The sequence below is a fragment of the Astyanax mexicanus genome, chromosome 19 (assembly GCF_023375975.1).
Source record: "Astyanax mexicanus isolate ESR-SI-001 chromosome 19, AstMex3_surface, whole genome shotgun sequence".
NCBI classification, from domain to species: Eukaryota; Metazoa; Chordata; class Actinopteri; order Characiformes; family Acestrorhamphidae; genus Astyanax; species Astyanax mexicanus.
In genome coordinates, this window is record NC_064426.1 from 30,642,218 (window position 1) to 30,661,106 (window position 18,889).

The 18,889-nt window shown below is 42.0% G+C and overlaps 2 protein-coding genes across 11 annotated transcripts in view; both read left to right on the plus strand.

The window, feature by feature from the left end:
- Positions 1-18,889, plus strand: part of baiap2a (BAR/IMD domain containing adaptor protein 2a) — a 136,040-nt gene that overhangs the window by 29,084 nt on the left and 88,067 nt on the right. For all 9 annotated transcript variants that reach the window (XM_022673445.2, XM_022673464.2, XM_022673451.2 and 6 more), the window contains exon 2: positions 12,054-12,129. In XM_022673445.2, coding sequence (XP_022529166.1) covers positions 12,054-12,129 — 76 coding nt within the window. The remainder of the gene's footprint in view (positions 1-12,053; positions 12,130-18,889) is intronic.
- LOC125784481 (uncharacterized) lies at positions 6,877-9,346 on the plus strand. Of its 2 annotated transcripts, none has more exons than XM_049468222.1 (2): positions 6,877-8,499; positions 9,028-9,346. In XM_049468222.1, the coding sequence occupies exons 1-2, from the start codon at positions 8,275-8,277 to the stop codon at positions 9,271-9,273; spliced, it is 471 nt and encodes a 156-aa protein (XP_049324179.1). In that variant the 5' UTR covers positions 6,877-8,274; the 3' UTR covers positions 9,274-9,346. The 2 variants fall into 2 exon arrangements, 1 of the variants encoding a protein (XP_049324179.1); XR_007427295.1 differs by lacking the exon at positions 6,877-8,499 and adding an exon at positions 8,535-8,643.

Consider the following 18,889-nt stretch of genomic DNA (forward strand, 5'->3'; position numbering starts at 1 on the left):
GTCTAAAGCATTTCTGTGTATATTATTCCCCAGGGTTTGTTTGTATGAGCATGCCACAGGAACACTGTGGTAGAGTCTGCTCTCTCTGTTATGTAAACCTCCCACCATCTCTCTCTATTTTTTAATATGAAGCTTGTTAAAACAGCACTTATCATAGACAGGGTTCCTGCATGTTCTTCTTAAAATGTCCTAAATTAAAATCCAGGTAATTAAGGTCTTAAATTGTCTTAAATTCACTGTAAATGTGCTGTAGAAAAAAAAAAAAATTAGACAGTGCGCTTAATGGCGGTGAGAAAGCACATGCTTACTTCAATGGAGAGCTGGCTAACATTAGCGACGAGCTAGCTAACATGCTAACATTAGCGACGAGCTAGCTAACATGCTAACATAACAACATTAGCGGAGGGTTAGCTACAGTACCAGGGAAGGAACTAAGGTTAGCAGTGATCTAGCAATCAGCGGCGAGCTAGCTAAGATGCTAACATAATAACATTGGCAGCAAGATAGCTATGTTACCAGGCAGAGAACTAAGGTTAGCGGACAGCTAGCTATTATTAGCGGAGAGCTAGCTAAGATGCTAACAAAATAGCATTAGCGGCTAGCTAGCTAACATGCTAACATAATAACATTAGCGGCAAGTGACCGAGGAGACAACTAAGGTTAGCAGAGAGCTAGCTATCATTAGCGGCGAGTTAGCTACAGTACCAGGGAAGGAACTAAGGTTAGCAGAGAGCTAGCTATCATTAGCGGCGAGTTAGCTACAGTACCAGGGAAGGAACTAAGGTTAGCAGAGAGCTAGCTATCATTAGCGGCGAGTTAGCTACAGTACCAGGGAAGGAACTAAGGTTAGCAGAGAGCTAGCTATCATTAGTGGTGAGCTAGCTAAGATGCTAACATAATAACATTAGCAGCGAGTTAGCTATGTTACCGGGGAGAGAAGGTTAGCAGAGAGCTAGCTATCATTAGTTGCGAGTTAGCCACGTTAAGTTTTGATTTCCGATACAACAAATTGTTTTCTACTGTAGAATATTATTTTTTTATAATTTTACTGTAAGACTTACCATTCTAAAGCATTTCTGTGTAAATTATTCCCCAGGCGTAGCGGTACCAGGAAAATACAAAAATGTCAAAGAAATGAAGACTATTATGACTTATTGCGGTCAAAAAAAGGTCAGAAAAAGCATTAAATTAGCCTTTGAAATGGTGCAAGAACCCTGAGAGATAGAGTTTGAGAGAACAGTACAATTAGGCTTTGTTTAGACAGCAGGTAAAAACAAGCTTAAATTACTTTCCACACAAACCACAGTGCAGTAGGTGGTAATGATCATGACTGGTGGCATCTGGTTAGAATTGTCCATGCATTCAGACAAGCAACTCTAGCAGAAATCACATCCACCTTCAGTTCAGTAGGCCCAACATGCACATCCTGCCGGTCAGTGCATTGTTCGTTAGCTTCCGTGTGTTCTTCTGGAGACATTCTCCAGAACAATGAAAGAAAAATACTTGTCTCTGTTTCTGTTTGGAATGGCTTTCTTTCCCTCCACACCACCCCCCACTCCTAGTTGAGCTAATGATTTCGCACATAATGGATCATAGGAAAAGGCGACATGAGCCCTCCAAGATCCTATTGTAAAAGATCCCAGCTTGTGGTATTCAGATTACGGCTTAGCTAACTCACTTTCAGAGAATTCATGTTGAGCCTTTGAAAATGCAAGACCTAAAGGACGGGTTTTAGTTGTAGTTTCCTCATTAATTTTAATTAAAAGCTTCTTTTGAGGGTAGCCCGCAGTCCACGTACACTGGGCTGACACTCTCCCGTAAATCGCCTGATAGGGGTGCCAGGCAGGGAAGAACATTACATTATCAATAATATTGTGCATCTAATCTGCATTTTAAAATTCCTTAATCCACAGTACCATGTCTGTAGTAGAAATTCATCAGAGGAAGGTAATACCACCCACAGTGGATTGTAAGGATTGGTTTGTAAGGATTGAGACTGGCTTATTTAGCAGCAGGGCAGGCTACGGTTAGCAGCGCTTAGTGCTAGTAAAAGCCGCCCAACAGCGCTACACTGAGGAAACCTCAGTGTTCCAATAAGCCAGGGCGCTATCAGCTTGTCCCACGTAGCTTGTTTTAACACTGTGAACTACAGTGTGATGAGCTAGCGCTAAAATTAGCGGCTAATGCTAATACTGCTCCAGCCTCAGTGCTGAAGAAACTTCACTGAAAACTCCTTTATAATGCTGTACTTCAGCGGAGTTGTTTTACTGCTCCTTACAACCTGATTGATAGAATTCATACATAAGGCACACCAGATCATAAGGCGCACTGTCGAATTTTGGAGAAATTTAAGGATTTTCTTTGTGCCTTATAGTGTGCAAAATACGATACTCAAAGGTTCCATAAAGGAGTCCAGCTTGTAGTAACTTAGCTTGGCTTGTCTTTTCTTAATTTCAGAGATTTCATGTTGAGGCTTTGAAAATGCAAGACCAACAGGAAGATTCTTAGTTTGTTTTAATTATTTTTTTTAGCCTGCAGTTCGCATACACTGGGTCAACATTGATAAATCGTAAATTGCCTGATTGGGGGTGCCAGATGGATGTCCGTGTTGTGTGTTCAGACAAGACAAGACAAGTGAATTGGGGGGAAAAAAATCTCATCCACATTCAATACAAGAGGGGCAAAACCATTATTTGGCATTGGTATTGCATCTAACAAAGAGCATGTGTACTCCTAAGTGGTATTCTAGTGGTGTTCTAGTTATAGCTTGGCTTAACTTACTTTAAAAAATAAAATAATGTAGAGGCTTTAAAAAATTCTGAACAAAACCCTAGCTTTACTTTAAGTTTCCTCATTAGTTTTAATTAAAAGCCTTTTTTAAGGCTAACCAGCAGCTCGTTCGCGCAGGCCATGTGTTCTGATTAGGGCCAACAATCTCCAGTATATAGTAAAAAAAATATATATTTTAAACACTATGCTATGTGGTTTTCCCCAAATTCTTTCATTAACATGCATACTGCCCATCATGTCTCCAACCACGTAGCACATTCCAATGGTTTATTTTCAGAAGGCTCACTCGGATTCGCTGAATTAAAATATCTGTCTCTTATGATCTAACACTAGAGATCTGCAGGCTGGGAAATGGGGTCTGGCAAGGCTTGAAAAAATGGTTCTCAACCAAAACTGTCAGGGGAATTCTCCTCCTCGTTTGACCACCAGTGAGGCTGAAGGTTGGTGGGAGGTCAGAGCTGTAATTAATGTTGGCTAGAACTGATTTATTTTAAATTATGAAGGAAATTAACATTTTGAGGCTTTTTTTTTTATCCATAAAAAGTTACATTATTTCAGTAATTCTCTTCATTATGTGGAACTTGTATATTATATAGCTGTGTTACTCACTCAGAGTGATCTATTTAAGCATTTATGTCTTTTATTGTTAATGATTATGGCTTACAGCCAACGAAAACCTAAAAAAAACTCAGAAAATGGCAGTGGTGTGGGCTGTGTGCCAAACGCTGCTGGAAAATGAAATCCACATCACCATGAAAGTTGTCAGCAGAGAGAAGCATGAAGTGCTGTAAGATTTTCTGGAAAAAAAAAATATATATATATATAGACATGATATAACATGTCTCTCCAAACCATCACTGATTGTGGAAACTTCACACTAGACCTCAAGCAGCTTGAACTGTGTGTCTCTCCACTCTGGTTCCTTGATATGAAATTCAAAATTTGCTGATGGTCAGTGATGGTTTGAAGAGACATGTCATCTGCTGGTGTTGGCCCACTGTATTTAGGGGGTCGTGCCAAACACGGTTTAAATAATTTCAAACCTAGAGACCCAACCTGTGTGAAAATTCCTTGGTTGCATCAGTCAGTTGCCATGTCACGCACAATAAACTTAGGTTCCTTACTGTGTTAAATCTTTTTGCAAGCTTTGTGCAGAGCTTTTTAACTGTACCATGGAGCTTTTTAACTGTACTGCGGAGCTCATACTGTCCTGCAGAGTTTTTTTAAACAGTTAAAGAGCTCCGCAGGACAGTTAAAAAGCTCCGTGCGACAGTAGCTTCACCCAAAAAAAAAATGTTTTTTGAAAATGAGAAGATTTTTTTCCTGCACCACTACAGGCCAAGCAAGGATATGGTGGAAAAATATCAAGAACCATTACGTTACAAGGTAACGTAACATTTGCCTGATGCTGATGGACTGCAGTTGCATTGCAGTTGCAGTGATATTACTGTTATATACTCACTAAACGTTTCCTTTAAGTGCAGTCTCCCCCGGTAAATCTGGTTTACCCAACATTCTGTTCTCAGTCACCCACCCTCCCCTTCCTCAGTGCTCTCCTGGGCCTGCTGATTTGCTGAGCCACTCCAGGCTGCTGCACGCTCTCCATCTTCGTCCCCGTCAGGGCCAGACCCACTTTCCAAGCTCACAGAAACTTTAGCAGTCGCGGCAAGGTGACCCGGACCGTTGCTCCATTAAGACGTGAGATACGACCCCACTCTCTTCCTTCAGTTACGACAAGAATCACCGCTGCTCAGTCTAACAGCGGCGATGTTTGCGATGATGCCCCTCATAATGAAATCTCCATTGAAATATTTATTGCAAACTAGCGGCACTGGGTTGACTGTCTATATATACCTGACCTACATCAACCAGCTCAACTGGCCCAAATGTGTCTTCTGCGCCCAGCATTCGTGATGGGTTTTGACCTGGTATTTTTCAGCCCGTCGACATGTTACTGATGACGCAGCTAACATTTCAGTTTTAAAGTGCTTGCTGTGTTTGCTGCTGACCTGGGATCAGGTATCTCACTTGCTCACTTTTAGTACGGGGTGGGAAAACTGATTCTGATTCTTAAACACCATCCCTGTAGATGAATATGGATGGGTGAATGGAGGGATTAATAAGAACTGTATTCATCTTAAAACAGTTGCAGTTAATTAATACTGATTTATAAGGCATTCATCAATCAGCTGAAAGCATCTGTGAACACACACATCGATTCCATAAGTAGAAGTATGCAGAACTTCTGTGGATACAGTATTTAGCAGCTATCCTTAAAAAAGAAGCTGAGCAAGATGATGATGGTGCATCAGTTAAGTAAACTACGCCATAACAGATACTGCCTCTAACAGTCTGGGTGGTCATATCCGTCTTTGGTTCCTCAGCACACAGTACATATTTTCACTGAGTTACTGAACACCCCAGATGTTTCAGAGCCTAAGGAGCCCCATCTGGAAGGGATTAGTTTCTCAGGGGAACGTCTGTGAAAATATTTCACACTTCTACTCAGTGATTAAACTCTGGACTGCATAAAAAAAGAGGAGCACCAGTGAGTTCTTTGGCTTTCTCAGTCACATGGCATCGTGTTCAGTAGCTCCTCCATTTCCACTCACTGTTGTGTTTACGCGGATCTCCTTGGAAACGTGCACCCACATCGTAATTACTGTGCGTGGCAGAGGACAAATAGCTATTTTATTAAACGCGAGGTAACAAAACTCAGTTCAGCGAAAAGCAGTACTTAATCTGGTCTGGAATTTTTTTTAGAGGACATCTAAAAAAAAAAAAACACATACATGGTGGTTCCGCACGGGAATAAAATCACAGAGGACCCCCCTCTCCCCTTCAAAAGAGAAAATTACCCCAGGCCCCCCTGAGAAACTAATCCCGTCTGGATAAGGCCTATGTCAACGCAACTTTTGAACATGCTTAACATAAAGAGCCACTAAACCCTTAACCATATATTTTTTTCTATTAAAAGCTGAAATGTGTTTATTTTTGAAGTTGTGAAAAATACCAGCCCTGCTTAAAACTTGTATAGACATTTCCTAACCTTAAAAAAAAAAAAAAAAAAAAAAAAAAAAAAACACTTTTACTGCAGTTATTTCCGCCTCTGAAGTGCACTCTCTTCAACTGTTCTATGCTGTAGGCAATCAGCTCTCTCTCCTGCCCCACCCCTAAACCCATACATCACCCAGATGTGAGCTGATAGATGAGTCAGCAAAAAAACAGGGGTTTTAGTGCCCTTTTAAGGCTTCAGTTTTGCACATTAAAGTTTTTTAGTAACATTTCTGAATGTATTTCTGTAATGAAGTGCTTGCTAAAGATTTTCCAAAGTTGTTAAGCATAGACTTAACACCCTTGCCCATTACGCACTGAAGTTCCTCCTGATTTCTTGAATTGTTTACTGTTATTAAGCACCCTGGAGAGAGAGAAATACTGAATGCAGATCCCGTCCACTCTTATTTTTGTCAGAGTTTATAGGAATTTTTAGCTTCTTCTAAAAATGGGTGTTTGTTACCGAGTCCTAGTGATGGGAGCAGTATTATAGAGCCTATACCCAGATCCTTTGCAGAAACGTGTCTGCTGCTCCCTCGAGGACAGACTATCCCTTTGCTGCCAATCAGCCAGACCTCCAGCCCTCCCGCTCAGCGTGAAGAGATGTACAGCACACTGCTCGAGCTCAGTGAGTCACCCAGCCTGCTTTAACAGAGGGCAGAGGAGGACAGGGGATGTGCCATGTGTGTTTACACTGCAGCTTTTGTTCGGGTGGTATAGGGAGGGAAGGAACATATGAGCTGAGAGGAGGTGCCATAAGAGGGGACGGTTATTAGTGTTTCATAATGCACTGAAAAGTTCATCAAATATTGCCAACAACAACTCTTTATGCATCTCTCTATATACTGATAGATAGATAGATAGATAGATAGATAGATAGATAGATAGATAGATACTTTATTAATCCCCAATGGGGAAATTCATTTGTCCAACAGCACACAAATAACAACAACAAAAAAAAACAAAAACACACAAAAAACATACACGACAGAGTCCACACCCAGGTACAAAAAAAAAAAAAAAAAATGCTAAATGGTGCTTATTAAGTACACACATCAGGTGTTAAGTAGTCTAATTCCAGCAGGAACAAATGACCTGCGGAACCTCTCAGTCCTACAGCAGAGAGAGAGGAGTCTATCACTGCGCCTGCTCCTCTGAGCTGCCAGGATCCCATGCAGAGGGTGACTGCTATTACTGAGGATACCCTCCATTAAACACCTCATCCTCTTCTCCACTAACTGACCCACAGAGTCCACTTTCCCGCCCATAACTGACACACACTTCCTTACAAGCTTATCCAGTCTGTTCCTGTCCCTAACAGTAATGCTGCTTCCCCAGCAGGCAACACCAAAGAAGACAGCACTCGACACAACCGAATGATAGAATGTGTGCAGAAACTCTTTACACACATCAAATGATTTAAGCTTCCTGAGGAAGTAAAGCCTGCTCTGTCCTTTTTTATATGCTGCACTCGTCTGCACTGACCAGTCCAGTTTGTTGTCCAGGTGGACTCCGAGATACTTATATGACTGAACATTCTCAATGATCTGTCCATCGATGATAACAGGCTGATGGGAATGTTTCAGTCTCCGGAAATCCACGATCATCTCCTTGGTCTTCAGTGCATTGAGGAGAAGACCTTTTCTTCTACTCCAGGCTGTAAAGGCAGCAACAAGATCTCTGTACTCTCTTTCATCCCCACCTCTTATACATGCCACCACAGCTGTGTCGTCTGAATATTTCTGAATGTGGCAAAGTTCAGACATATGTTTAAAATCAGCAGTGTAAAGAGTGAAGAGAAATGGTGACAATACTGTACCCTGAGGAGCCCCAATGTTGGTTACCACCGTCTCAGACCTGCAACCACCCAAACTGACATACTGCGGACGCTCTGTGAGATAGCTGTAAATCCATGTGACTAACATAGCATCCACACCTATCATCTCCAGCTGTTCCCTCAGAAACTGCGGCCTGATAGTGTTAAAGGCACTTGTAAAATAAAAAAACATGATCCTTGTGTATCCCCCTGTCCCGTCCAGAAACGAAAGTATCTTGTGGGTCATATATATTACTGCATCCTCCACACCCATGTTCTCCTGATATGCAAACTGTAAGGGGTCCACAGCCTGCTGCACCTGAGGCTTGAGAACCCGCAGCAAAAGCCTCTCCAATGTCTTCATGATCACTGAAGTCAGGGCCACTGGTCTGTGGTCCTTCACCCCTACCGGCCTCCCTACTTTAGGGACCGGCACGAGGCATGATGTTTTCCACTGGACAGGCACTTGTCCTGTGCGCAGACTCAGGTTGAAAATTGATTGTAGAGGCATCGCCAGTCCTGATGCACATTCTCTTAGAAGCCGAGGCGATACGCCATCAGGACCCGCAGCTTTCCCTGGACGCAGCCTACGTAGTTCAGCATAAACCTCATCTATGGAAAAGCTATGTGGGGTCACAGCAGTACATCTGGAACAGCTGCCGGGTGGAGCAGTGCAGGTGGTCACAGCAGAGGGGGTGGTACAACTGACGGATGGAGTAGAGCAAGTGGTCCCCACAGAGGAGGTGGTACAGCTGCCGGGTGGAGCAGAGCAGGTGGTCACAGCAGAGGAGGTGGTACAGCTGCCGGGTGGAGCAGAGCAGGTGGTCACAGCAGAGGAGGTGGTACAGCTGCCGGATGGAGCAAAGCAGGTGGTCACAGCAGAGGAGGTGGTACAGCTGCCGGGTGGAGTAGAGCAGGTGGTCCCAGCAGAGGAGGTGGTACAGCTGCCGGGTGGAGCAGAGCAGGTGGTCACAGCAGAGGAGGTGGTACAGCTGCCGGATGGAGCAGAGCAGGTGGTCCCAGCAGAGGAGATGGTACAGCTGCCGGGTGGAGCAGAGCAGGTGATCCCAGCAGAGGAGGTGGTACAGCTGCCGGGTGGAGCAGAGCAGGTGGTCCCAGCAGAGGGGGTGGTACAGCTGCCGGATGGAGCAGAGCAGGTGGTCCCAGCAGAGGAGGTGGTACAGCTGCCGGGTGGAGCAGAGCAGGTGGTCCCAGCAGAGGAGATGGTACAGCTGCCGAGTGGAGCAGAGCAGGTGGTCCCAGCAGAGGAGGTGGTACAGCTGCCGGGTGGAGCAGAGCAGGTGGTCCCAGCAGAGGAGGTGGTACAGCTGCCGGGTGGAGCAGAGCAGGCGGTCACAGCAGAGGAGGTGGTACAGCTGCCGGGTGGAGCAGCGCAGGTGGTCACAGCAGAGCAGGTGGTCCCAGCAGAGGAGGTGGTACAGCTGCCGGGTGGAGCAGAGCAGGTGGTCACGGCAGAGGAGGTGGTACAGCTGCCGGGTGGAGCAGAGCAGGTGGTCACAGCAGAGGAGGTGGTACAGCTGCTGGATGGAGCAGAGCAGGTGGTTCCAGCAGAGGAGGTGAGGGGCCCACTGGCTGAACTGAACCTACTATAAAAGTGGTTAAATTCATTGGCCTTGTCCACATCGCCCACTGTCTCGCTAACTTTACTTTTGTAGCCAGTAATGGTCTACTGTAATATACACACAGTCATGCGGGAAAAAAAATTGGACATCATATTAAAGCACTTGTCTTTTTAAACTTTTTTTTATATTTCCATTATTTGAGCTTAATTTTACTAGTGTTGAGTGATGGCAGAAATATAACTAAACAAATGTGTTTCAAAAAAATATGTGTAAATTGTTACAGAAAATTAGAAATGCTGTTTCATTTAAGGTTAAAGGGAAAAAAAACACCCCACAACTTATTATGGTACATTTAATATAACAATATTATAGATATGACAACAATACTCATTTACCAACTTTATAGCACCCATCTATGGTACCATAGCATCCACCTGGAATATCACAGCATCCACCTTAGATACAATCGCAATCACCTAGAAACCACATGGGGTGCCATATCAACCATTTGACAATCACTTAACACCACCATTGCAACCAAATGCGATTCCACTCCAACCAAATGGAAATCATTTGGCCACTCCATAGCAACCACTTGAGTGCCATCTATTAAAAAACTTGGTAACACCACAGCAACAACCTAAAAGCCACCTAGAAACAGCTAACAGGAATTCACCTGAAATACCACAGCATTTACTTTAGGCACCAAAGCAACCAACTAGTATACCATAGCAGCAAATTAGCAACCCACCTAGCAACATAATTGCAAACGTCTAGGATACCATGCCAACCACCTTGAAATTATTGGCCAATTGATCAACCATACCAACCACCTTGTAACCACTTAGCAACACAATTACAGTCACTTGGCTCCACCACAGCAACCACCTAAAAAACACTCACCTGGAACACTATAGTGCAACCACTTAGCAACACCACAAACTGGGATTCCATAGAAACCATTTAGCAAAACACCTAGAAACGACTTTGCTACACCATAGCAAACATGGCCTAAATACAATGCCTACTTGGCAACAGACATAGCAACCATACAAACACCATAGCAACCCCCAAGGAAACCAAACAAGAGTTTTCCCTCATCAACCACACCTACTGTATCTGCCCATTGACAGAGAAGTTGAACTGCCGACTGTACTCCAACCCCACTACTCCCCCCCCAGGACTTGAACTGAAGACCCCTGCCTGCACTAGATGCTGGTCCTGGTACCGGAATCAGAGTCAGAGTTCTGTAATGACAGACCTGGCCGTTACTGTCGGGAGCTGTGTGACAGCGTTTGAAGAATTGATGTAGTCGTCAGTGGTGTAAAAGCGAGGGAGAGACAAGAGGGAGAGAGAGAGAGAGAGATGGAGGGAGGTGAATGTGTCGGCGGTGCTGTGCTGTCAGCTCGGGAAGTTCCTTAACCCTGTGGCCCTGAAGCGCTGCTGCTGCTGTAGCTCTAATTGGAGGAAGCCCTGGAGGAGAAAGGGACGAGAGCTGGGAGAGTTATGGCAGGTGCCTGCTCTTTTCCACCTTGTAGAATTATGGGAGGGGGTCCAGTGTGTGTGTGTGTTATTTTGGTTGCTTCTGGATGTCTGGAACAAAACCACTTACATAGCCTACAGTATATAAACACTTTTTTAATGCACTGTGTTCTGTATTTCTGCTGTATTTTATTTTATCCCCTGAAATTGTTAATGATTTATGCTGTTTTGTCGGGTTGTTTGTCTTTTTTTTTCCCCATATTTGCAACGAGAAACAAAGAAACCACTTAGCAACTTCATTGCACCGACCAGGAATATTATATCAACCATTTGGAAACACCATAGCAACCATCTAGGTGATACCATAGCAGCCACTTAGCAGCCACATCCAAATCGCATAGAAACGATGTATATGTATATATATATATATATATGTATATATCGGCTTTCATTATATATATCACTTTCATTATATATATATCGCTTTCATTATATATATATATATATTGGCTTTTATTATATATTTACTGTTTGGCTTGCCATAATATATATATATATATATATATATATATATATATATATATATATATATATATATATATATATATATATATCCTAGAGACAGATTATATCTCAGTTAGCAATATCATATTGCATGCAGTAATACAATTCTAAATACTTTTTCTAATTCAGTGTTTTGTCATATTGCCAAAAGGATTGTTATTGTGAAAAAAATGTGAAATATCGTGATATTATTTTAGTCATATTCCCCACCCCTAAGCAACACCATAGCAACCACCTGGCAACAAATTGATGTACGCTGTATATTGTTATTCCCCCCAATAGAGAAAGATCCCTGCCCTGTCTTTACCCTTTAAACACATTCACTCCATGCAGATTAACCCTTGGCACTCTCTCCACTTCTTTTTTTTTTTTTTTTTTCCCCTCTCCCCTTAAACCCTACTTGACTCTGAGCTCAAGAAGCTAGATCAAAGCCTTTATCTGCCGGTGAGTCTTTCCTCTACCCCCAGATTCAACAGCCGGCTGCCTCTTTCAGGAAGTCTCACACACACACACACACACACACACACACACACACACGCACAATATAGCGTGTCACTTACAGTGACAATGCACTGTGGGGTTTCATTGTGTTCCACAGATCTATAGTGGAATGTATGAGATGAAAGGAAGAAAGGATCACGTGTCTGGTGCATGCAAGGGTTCGTCCATGTGCTCACTACACCACGTATCTTTCATATGTGCCAACTGCAGCATCACAGGGTTTCACCAAGTCTCTTAATTGTTTTTTTCTTTATTTTTTTCAGACAATCATGGAGCAGTTCAACCCCTGCTTGCGGAACTTCGTGGCGATGGGAAAGAACTACGAGAAGGCCCTCTCCAGTAAGTATGCTGATGTTCTCTTTTAGTCTAATGCCTGGATCATACTACACGATTTTAGCCCGATTTTGACATGATTTTGTCGGCGCCGACAAACTGCGTGCGGCGGATCCGAATTTCCGTGTGACGAGCGGCAAAACTTTTTTTGTTGGGGGCCAGAAGGAGGAATATATTTGACGTCACGGGCCACAGACTAATAAAACAATTAATGAAATATACCACTTTAAATTATACATTTATACATTTACGCACCATTATACTTGACTTACTATCTTTATCTATCTTTGACAGTGTTGTGTAAACTAATATTTTTCAAATTGATGTTTCATTTCATGATGTCTCTTAATATTAATCCCCCTAATCACGGCAACTTTTAGACTCTTTTGCCCTTTTTCTGTGCTACAACTGAAAACTCTCGCCCCTTTTTGACTCTTTGGCCCGTTTTTAGACTTTTTGGCCCGTTTTTCTGTGCTACAACTGAACACTCTCTCCGCTTTTAGACTTTTTGGCCCGTTTTTCTGCGCTTCAACTGTGCACCCTCTCCGCTTTTAGACTCTTTGGCCCGTTTTTCTGCGCAACAACTGCGCACTCTCTCCGCTTTTAGATTTTTGGCCCGTTTCTGACACCTAGCGTTCAAACTTTGAATCTCACTTTATAAAAACCTGCTTAACAGCGAGCCAACTTTCATTCTATTTCTAAAATACTTTGCGTTTGGACACCCCTGGTATAGTGTGATACACAATCAAAGAGCAGTAATTTGACGCAAGCGACCCCGATGGAGGGTCCGACGAAAAGACTAGCATATTCGAATGGTATTTTTATGGTATTTTATTGCCTAATTTGACATGCTGCTCCACGACCTGCTCCCTGACCAATAGGAAGACAGAGCGCTCTGTGGCGCACAGATGTAAACATGGGAAAAGAAAGCGGCACAGTGCTCCTGCAGTTTACTGGACCAGAGAAACAGAAGAATAATCTAATAATCATCTAATAATCTACTTTATACATTAAATATTCTGTTTACAGACACTAAACCGTAAGTAAACTACATCTTTACCATACCTTAAGTTTTCTCTTGAGTAGAAAAAGAATGTAATGTCCATTTGGGTCACCCAGGAATGAGCCCACAGTTGCTTTTCTCCCTTTTTTTTGTTTTTTCTGAGCACAAAAAGCGCTTCCATCATGCAAAGGGCTTCTGTAGCTGTGATTCTCAGATTCTATGCTTCTCCCCCGCGATGACCTACGAACTCACACGAGGACGCGGACGATGATAGGTCGGTGACTAATGTGTAGTGTTGCCAGTCCCCCGAGAACGACACAAAACGAAGATAACTGACATAGAAGCTTAATCTGATATGGTGAACATTGTGAGGGACAAAAATGCTGTGTATTCTGAGCTTGGCATAAGGAACTGGACTAAAATTAACTAGAAATGAAGAATTGCAAAACAACAGATTGCCTGACTAGGTGCTTTGTATAGATTTCATCTACCACTACACCTGTAGTAATGGGACTGAATTAAACAACTGAATTCATTGGCCTAGTCCCAGTTCTCATTTGTAACCATACCCCTTGTTTTCAAGTGGCACCCTTCTCATTGAAACTGAGTCCCCTTGGAACTGTGATTAATCATGTGTGTGTGTCACACAGAGAGAGGGTGGAGGAAAATGTAAGAGTTAGAGTTATTTATAAGATTTAATCCATATTTCTGCATTAAGGTAAAACATAATCTACTTTACATATACATACACACATAGAGCTCTGAAAAAAAGAAAATTGATAGACCACTTCAATCAGTTTCTGAAACCGTTTCGGGATCAGTTTGCTATTAATAGGTATATGTTTGAATAAAACGAACATTGTTGTTTTATTGTTTTATTCTATAAACTACAGACAACATTTCTTCCAAATTCCAAGTAAAACTATTGGCATTTATAGCATTTATTTGCAGATGATGAGAAATGGATGAAATAAAAAAAAAGATGCAGGGCTTTCCGACTTCAAATAATGCTCATGAAGTTCATATTCATAAAGTTTTAAGACTTCGGAAATCAATATTTGGTGGAATAACCCTGGTTTTTAATCTCATTTTTTTAATGCGTCTTGGCATGTACTCCTCCACCAGTCTTACACACTGCTTTTGGATAACTTAATGCCTGCACTCCTGGTGCAAAAATTCAAGCAGTTCAGTTTGGTTTGATGGCTTGTGATCATCCATCTTCCTCTTGATTATATTCCAGAGTTTTTTTTTTATTGTGGTAAAATCAAGGAAAAACATCATTGGTCTGGACAATGATGGACTCACTCCAACAAGAGTAGCGTTTAAAAGCCTTCCATTATAGCTGATGTTGACAGACTAATTACTTCGCCATTGTATGCTTAACAGCTGTACGCTAATGGCACGGTTTTTGACCGTCAATTAAAACTCTGCGGGCTGCAGCATTTGACGCAGCATGCCATTTGTGTATGGTTTAGGGCAAAACTTTGCCAGAAACATACGAAAAAAATAAATGAAATAAGGATAATGTACGTTCAGATGAATATCAAACCTCAGGCAAGATCAATGCTTGATCAAATACTCCTGGCTTTTTAAACCTGATCTAAGCAACAAGCTGGAATCTATATCTGCAGTAAGCTTTACACCGTATGCTACAGATATGAACCCAGTGAGAGATCTTCAGCACTGGAGCATTCATTCCTATAAGCCACACCTCCCACCCCTCAGCTTCTGCTGGAGCTGATTCTTTTCAAGACGACCGCAATGATCACAACGCCGTTTATCATCCTGACACCCTGGTGATCCCAAACGGCCTTATCAGCTCCAGCCCAGCCACTGGCGCCTTTTCCCCTCCCCAGAGTTGTAGAATGACTGATGCCAACAAATGATGTGGAGGCCTTTCAGAGAGTGGAGAGGCTGAAATTAGGTGATATTTAGCCATTAGATGCTGGGACAATTATGGGAGCTATAAGGGCTTTGTGTAGAGGATGGGCTCTTCATGTGCAGCCCTCATGTCAGCCATTAATGTCTACATTTCCAATTCTGTCTCAATGACTTTATCCTTATCTTTGATTTAACAACGGACAGCTTTTGGAAGTTCTTGACATCTTGGCGAAGATAAATGAGCCTGTGTTGAAGTAATGCTTCCTTTGGAATCTGTGATTTTTAACAGGGTCATTCATATATACAGTTTTGTACATCCGTAGATTTGTCACTAAGGGTGTTTTCACATCAGCACTATATAGTCTGGTTAAAAAGGAAGTCTCTCGGTCATTTTCAGCCTTGGTGCAGTTTTGTTTAAGCAGATATTGCATTTTGGGTTGGACTAAAACAATTTTACTGAGACCTGCGAGAGAAGTTTGATCTTGGTTTGGCTCCAAATGACTTCCGGAGCAGTGTATTTGTGGTAAGAATGTGATTCGGTCTCGACCCGAGCTAATCGGCTTTTCAGGTGCAGTTTAACCTGATATATTAGCCAGATAATTACCATATGTATAAACAAATGCTGTCTGTTTTTACTGCTGCTCCATGCTAAGCTGTTTTACACTGAATGCTGTATGTGCAGCGTTCACTGCTCGTAATGTTTGAAAGTGCAGTTTCATACTGCACAGATTTACTTGAGGGTCTGGATCACAAACTCTTCGAGCTGTATTTACATTCCTGCTTCCACGCCAGACAGCTCTGACCAATCAGTGGCGCTTGCGTGGTTTGTTAGGAAGCATTTTGCTGCATATAGGTTTGTTCCTGTGTGAAACCAAACAAAACAGGGTGTAAAGGAATTTAAAAAGTAAACAAACCCATCAACTAAGCTATTGAAAGGAACTACAGGTGTTAAAATGCTCAGAAGTTTCAAAGAACAAGTCAGTCTCAAGTATATCTTGTCATCATCAGCTACACCAGCAAAGTCCCTCTCTTACAAATTGGGGCAATATATATGAGTTCACATGTTGCATGATTACAGCTCCTATCACATGCTTCCACTTCAGTATGAACATCGTTTCATCTGGCCCTTCAGTAATGATCATCTGGCCCCAAGTAATGATCGTAGATGAACAACAATGGAGCTGAATGCTAAAGGGACAGCACATTTAAGGCTTGCTATCCGTGCAATAGCGTAAGCTGCGGAAGTAGCACATACAAATAGCTCTGGAAAAAAATTAGACCACCAAAGACTGATGAGTTTCTTTGCTTTTACCAAATTTAAAAACCTATAATCAAGAGATGGATGATCACAAGCCATCAAACCAAGCTGAACTGCTTGAAATTTTGCACAAGTAGTGGCATAAAGTTCTCCAAAAGCAGTGTGTAAGACTGCTGGAGGAGAACATGCCATGCTGCATGAAAACTAGGGTTATTCCACCAAATCTTGATTTCTGAACATTTCTTATTTCTCATTTTATTTGGAATTTGGGAGAAATGCTGTGTGTAGTAGAATAAAACAATGTTTATTTTACTCAAGCATATACCTATGTTTATATACCGATAATCGCAAAATTAGAGAAACTGATTCAGAAACTAAAGTGGTTTTTTAATTTTTTCCAGAGCTGTAATTGATTATACACATACATGCAGTATTCTGTTTGCTTACATGAACCACTCAATAAATGCTAAACTGTGAGTCTGACAATTGCAGATGTTCAACTAGATGCCTTGTGTTGATCGACATCACGCTAGGAGTGATAAGGGGAAAGAGCGCCATCTACCCACCCAGACAGAGCCAGGGAAATTGTGCTCTCTCAGGGCTCTGGCAGCTCTAGGATTGCTTGCTATTGGTGTTTTTTAAACATTTTAACTATTAATTTGTCCTCAAATCGGTATATAAAACAAGCACTCATGTAATCCAGTCATATCTAGTTTTATTATATATCTATCTCTTTATTTAGTCAGAAGGGTGACTAGACACGGCAGTGTCAATCTTTTATGTTACAGCTGTTTAAAGACACGGGAGCTGCAATTTCCCATTCACTATTCTATTTCTATTCAGAGTGTAATGAGGGGCGTGGTTGACGATGCGAAGTGCTCTGTCTCTATAGGAGGAAAATGTTGGGTAGGCTTTTCTTTGCTGTAAAATCTCTGCTACTCTTTCACAGTCTACATTAGCATCTAGCAGCACTTGACCGAATGAACTGACCTTAACTTTTAATCATCTTAAACAAGTCACACATGGTGGGATAACTGGGGAACTCCTCTAAACCCCAAGCCTGGGATGTGCTAATCTGAAGTCTGGGAGGTGAACAGACTGGCCTGCAGTCTCTGAAGCATTAGCAGCCCTGGACAGATTGGGCATAAAAGACTCTTCTTCATGTGGATGTAAATGAGCGGGTACGCTCCATATGGCTTCATCGCTGCACCAGTGATTTTGCTAGTTTCTTGCTAGAAACACATTCATGGATATACTACCAGAACTGTGCAAGGCTGTTTAGGAACGTAGTTGGGAAAGCTTGTCCAGGTTATGTACCAAGAGCAGTAGAAAGAGTAGTTTAAAGTGAGTAAGTCACAGGGGAAACTCCTGTGAGCTTAATGTCATTTCTAGTTTGGGAAGGTGCAGCTAATCTTCTTTTAGTCTTTAGCCCCCCTGCCTCTATGTAGAGATGTACTGTATTCCCAGTTAATCGTAACCTACTGTGACTGACGGTAAGTTTTGGGAACTGCAGTAAAAACATTTTGGAGTAACTGTAGCTCAGCTCTGTGAACTCAAAGACTGTTCTCGCTTCGTCCCACATAGAGAGAAATAAAAGCTGTACTTTATTTGAGGAGCTCCTGTTGCTGTTCCTTACAATATGAGTGTTTTTTATCAGGGTAAAATAGAAAAACAATAGCAAACAATAGCCACATTTTCTCTTGTCTCCCAGACAAGCCACAAATGGAACTGGGTGTGAAATCATTTATTCAGCACAAATAATAATAAAACTCCCTAAAACTCTGGATACAAACGAGGTGCAAAAAAGCTTTAAGAGCAGTGATTTATAGACCTGTTTTAAATATATTAATACTGTAGTTTGAAGAAACATTTTAATACACACTGAGTTGAATTTATTTGTTACCTCATATTTTCATGTATTGTAATTAATTGTGTGGGCAAAGTAAACTCTATACTAATCAAAGCCTTCGTTCATGTTCTCCTAACAGTAGAGCACGTCACAAACCTATATAGAAACCCAGTCATGCAAAAAAGTGACACAGTGATATACATTTTTTGTCATACTGCCCAGCACTAGTACTTGTTAATACACTTAATTTCAGAGGAAACATCAAACATTCAGTGTCTTAAATCACCTGTCCATGTAGTATAGCTGGGTTCAGTATCTGTTCTGTCTTTGAGGGTTTTGGATGAAGATGTTCCTCAGGCTGAATGTGGAGAGGTGGGCCAGTAGAAATGATTGGGAGCTATGGACTATGATTTTAATTAGTGCTGCCTGTTACCACACGGCCCTGCCTGACTGCTGTTCCCTACCAGTAGGGATCTTTCAGAGGAGAGCCAGAGCTCCCAGGCATCTGCAGGCGAAGAACCCATCTGTCAGAGCATATTTCTGCATAACTCTTCTCCCCTTCTCCCCCAAATGTGTCCTGAACTGCTAACAATGATATTTTTTACTTAAAAAAAAAAATGTGTTAAAGTATGTTACATGGATTGTCAGTATTTGTAGAACATGGACCAATTTTATGGTCAGTTTATTGGAAACAAAAAAAAAAAGACTGAAATTTTGAGACACATTAGACAATCTGTAATCCATATATATGCTGGTTTTGGTATTTGGTTTAGAC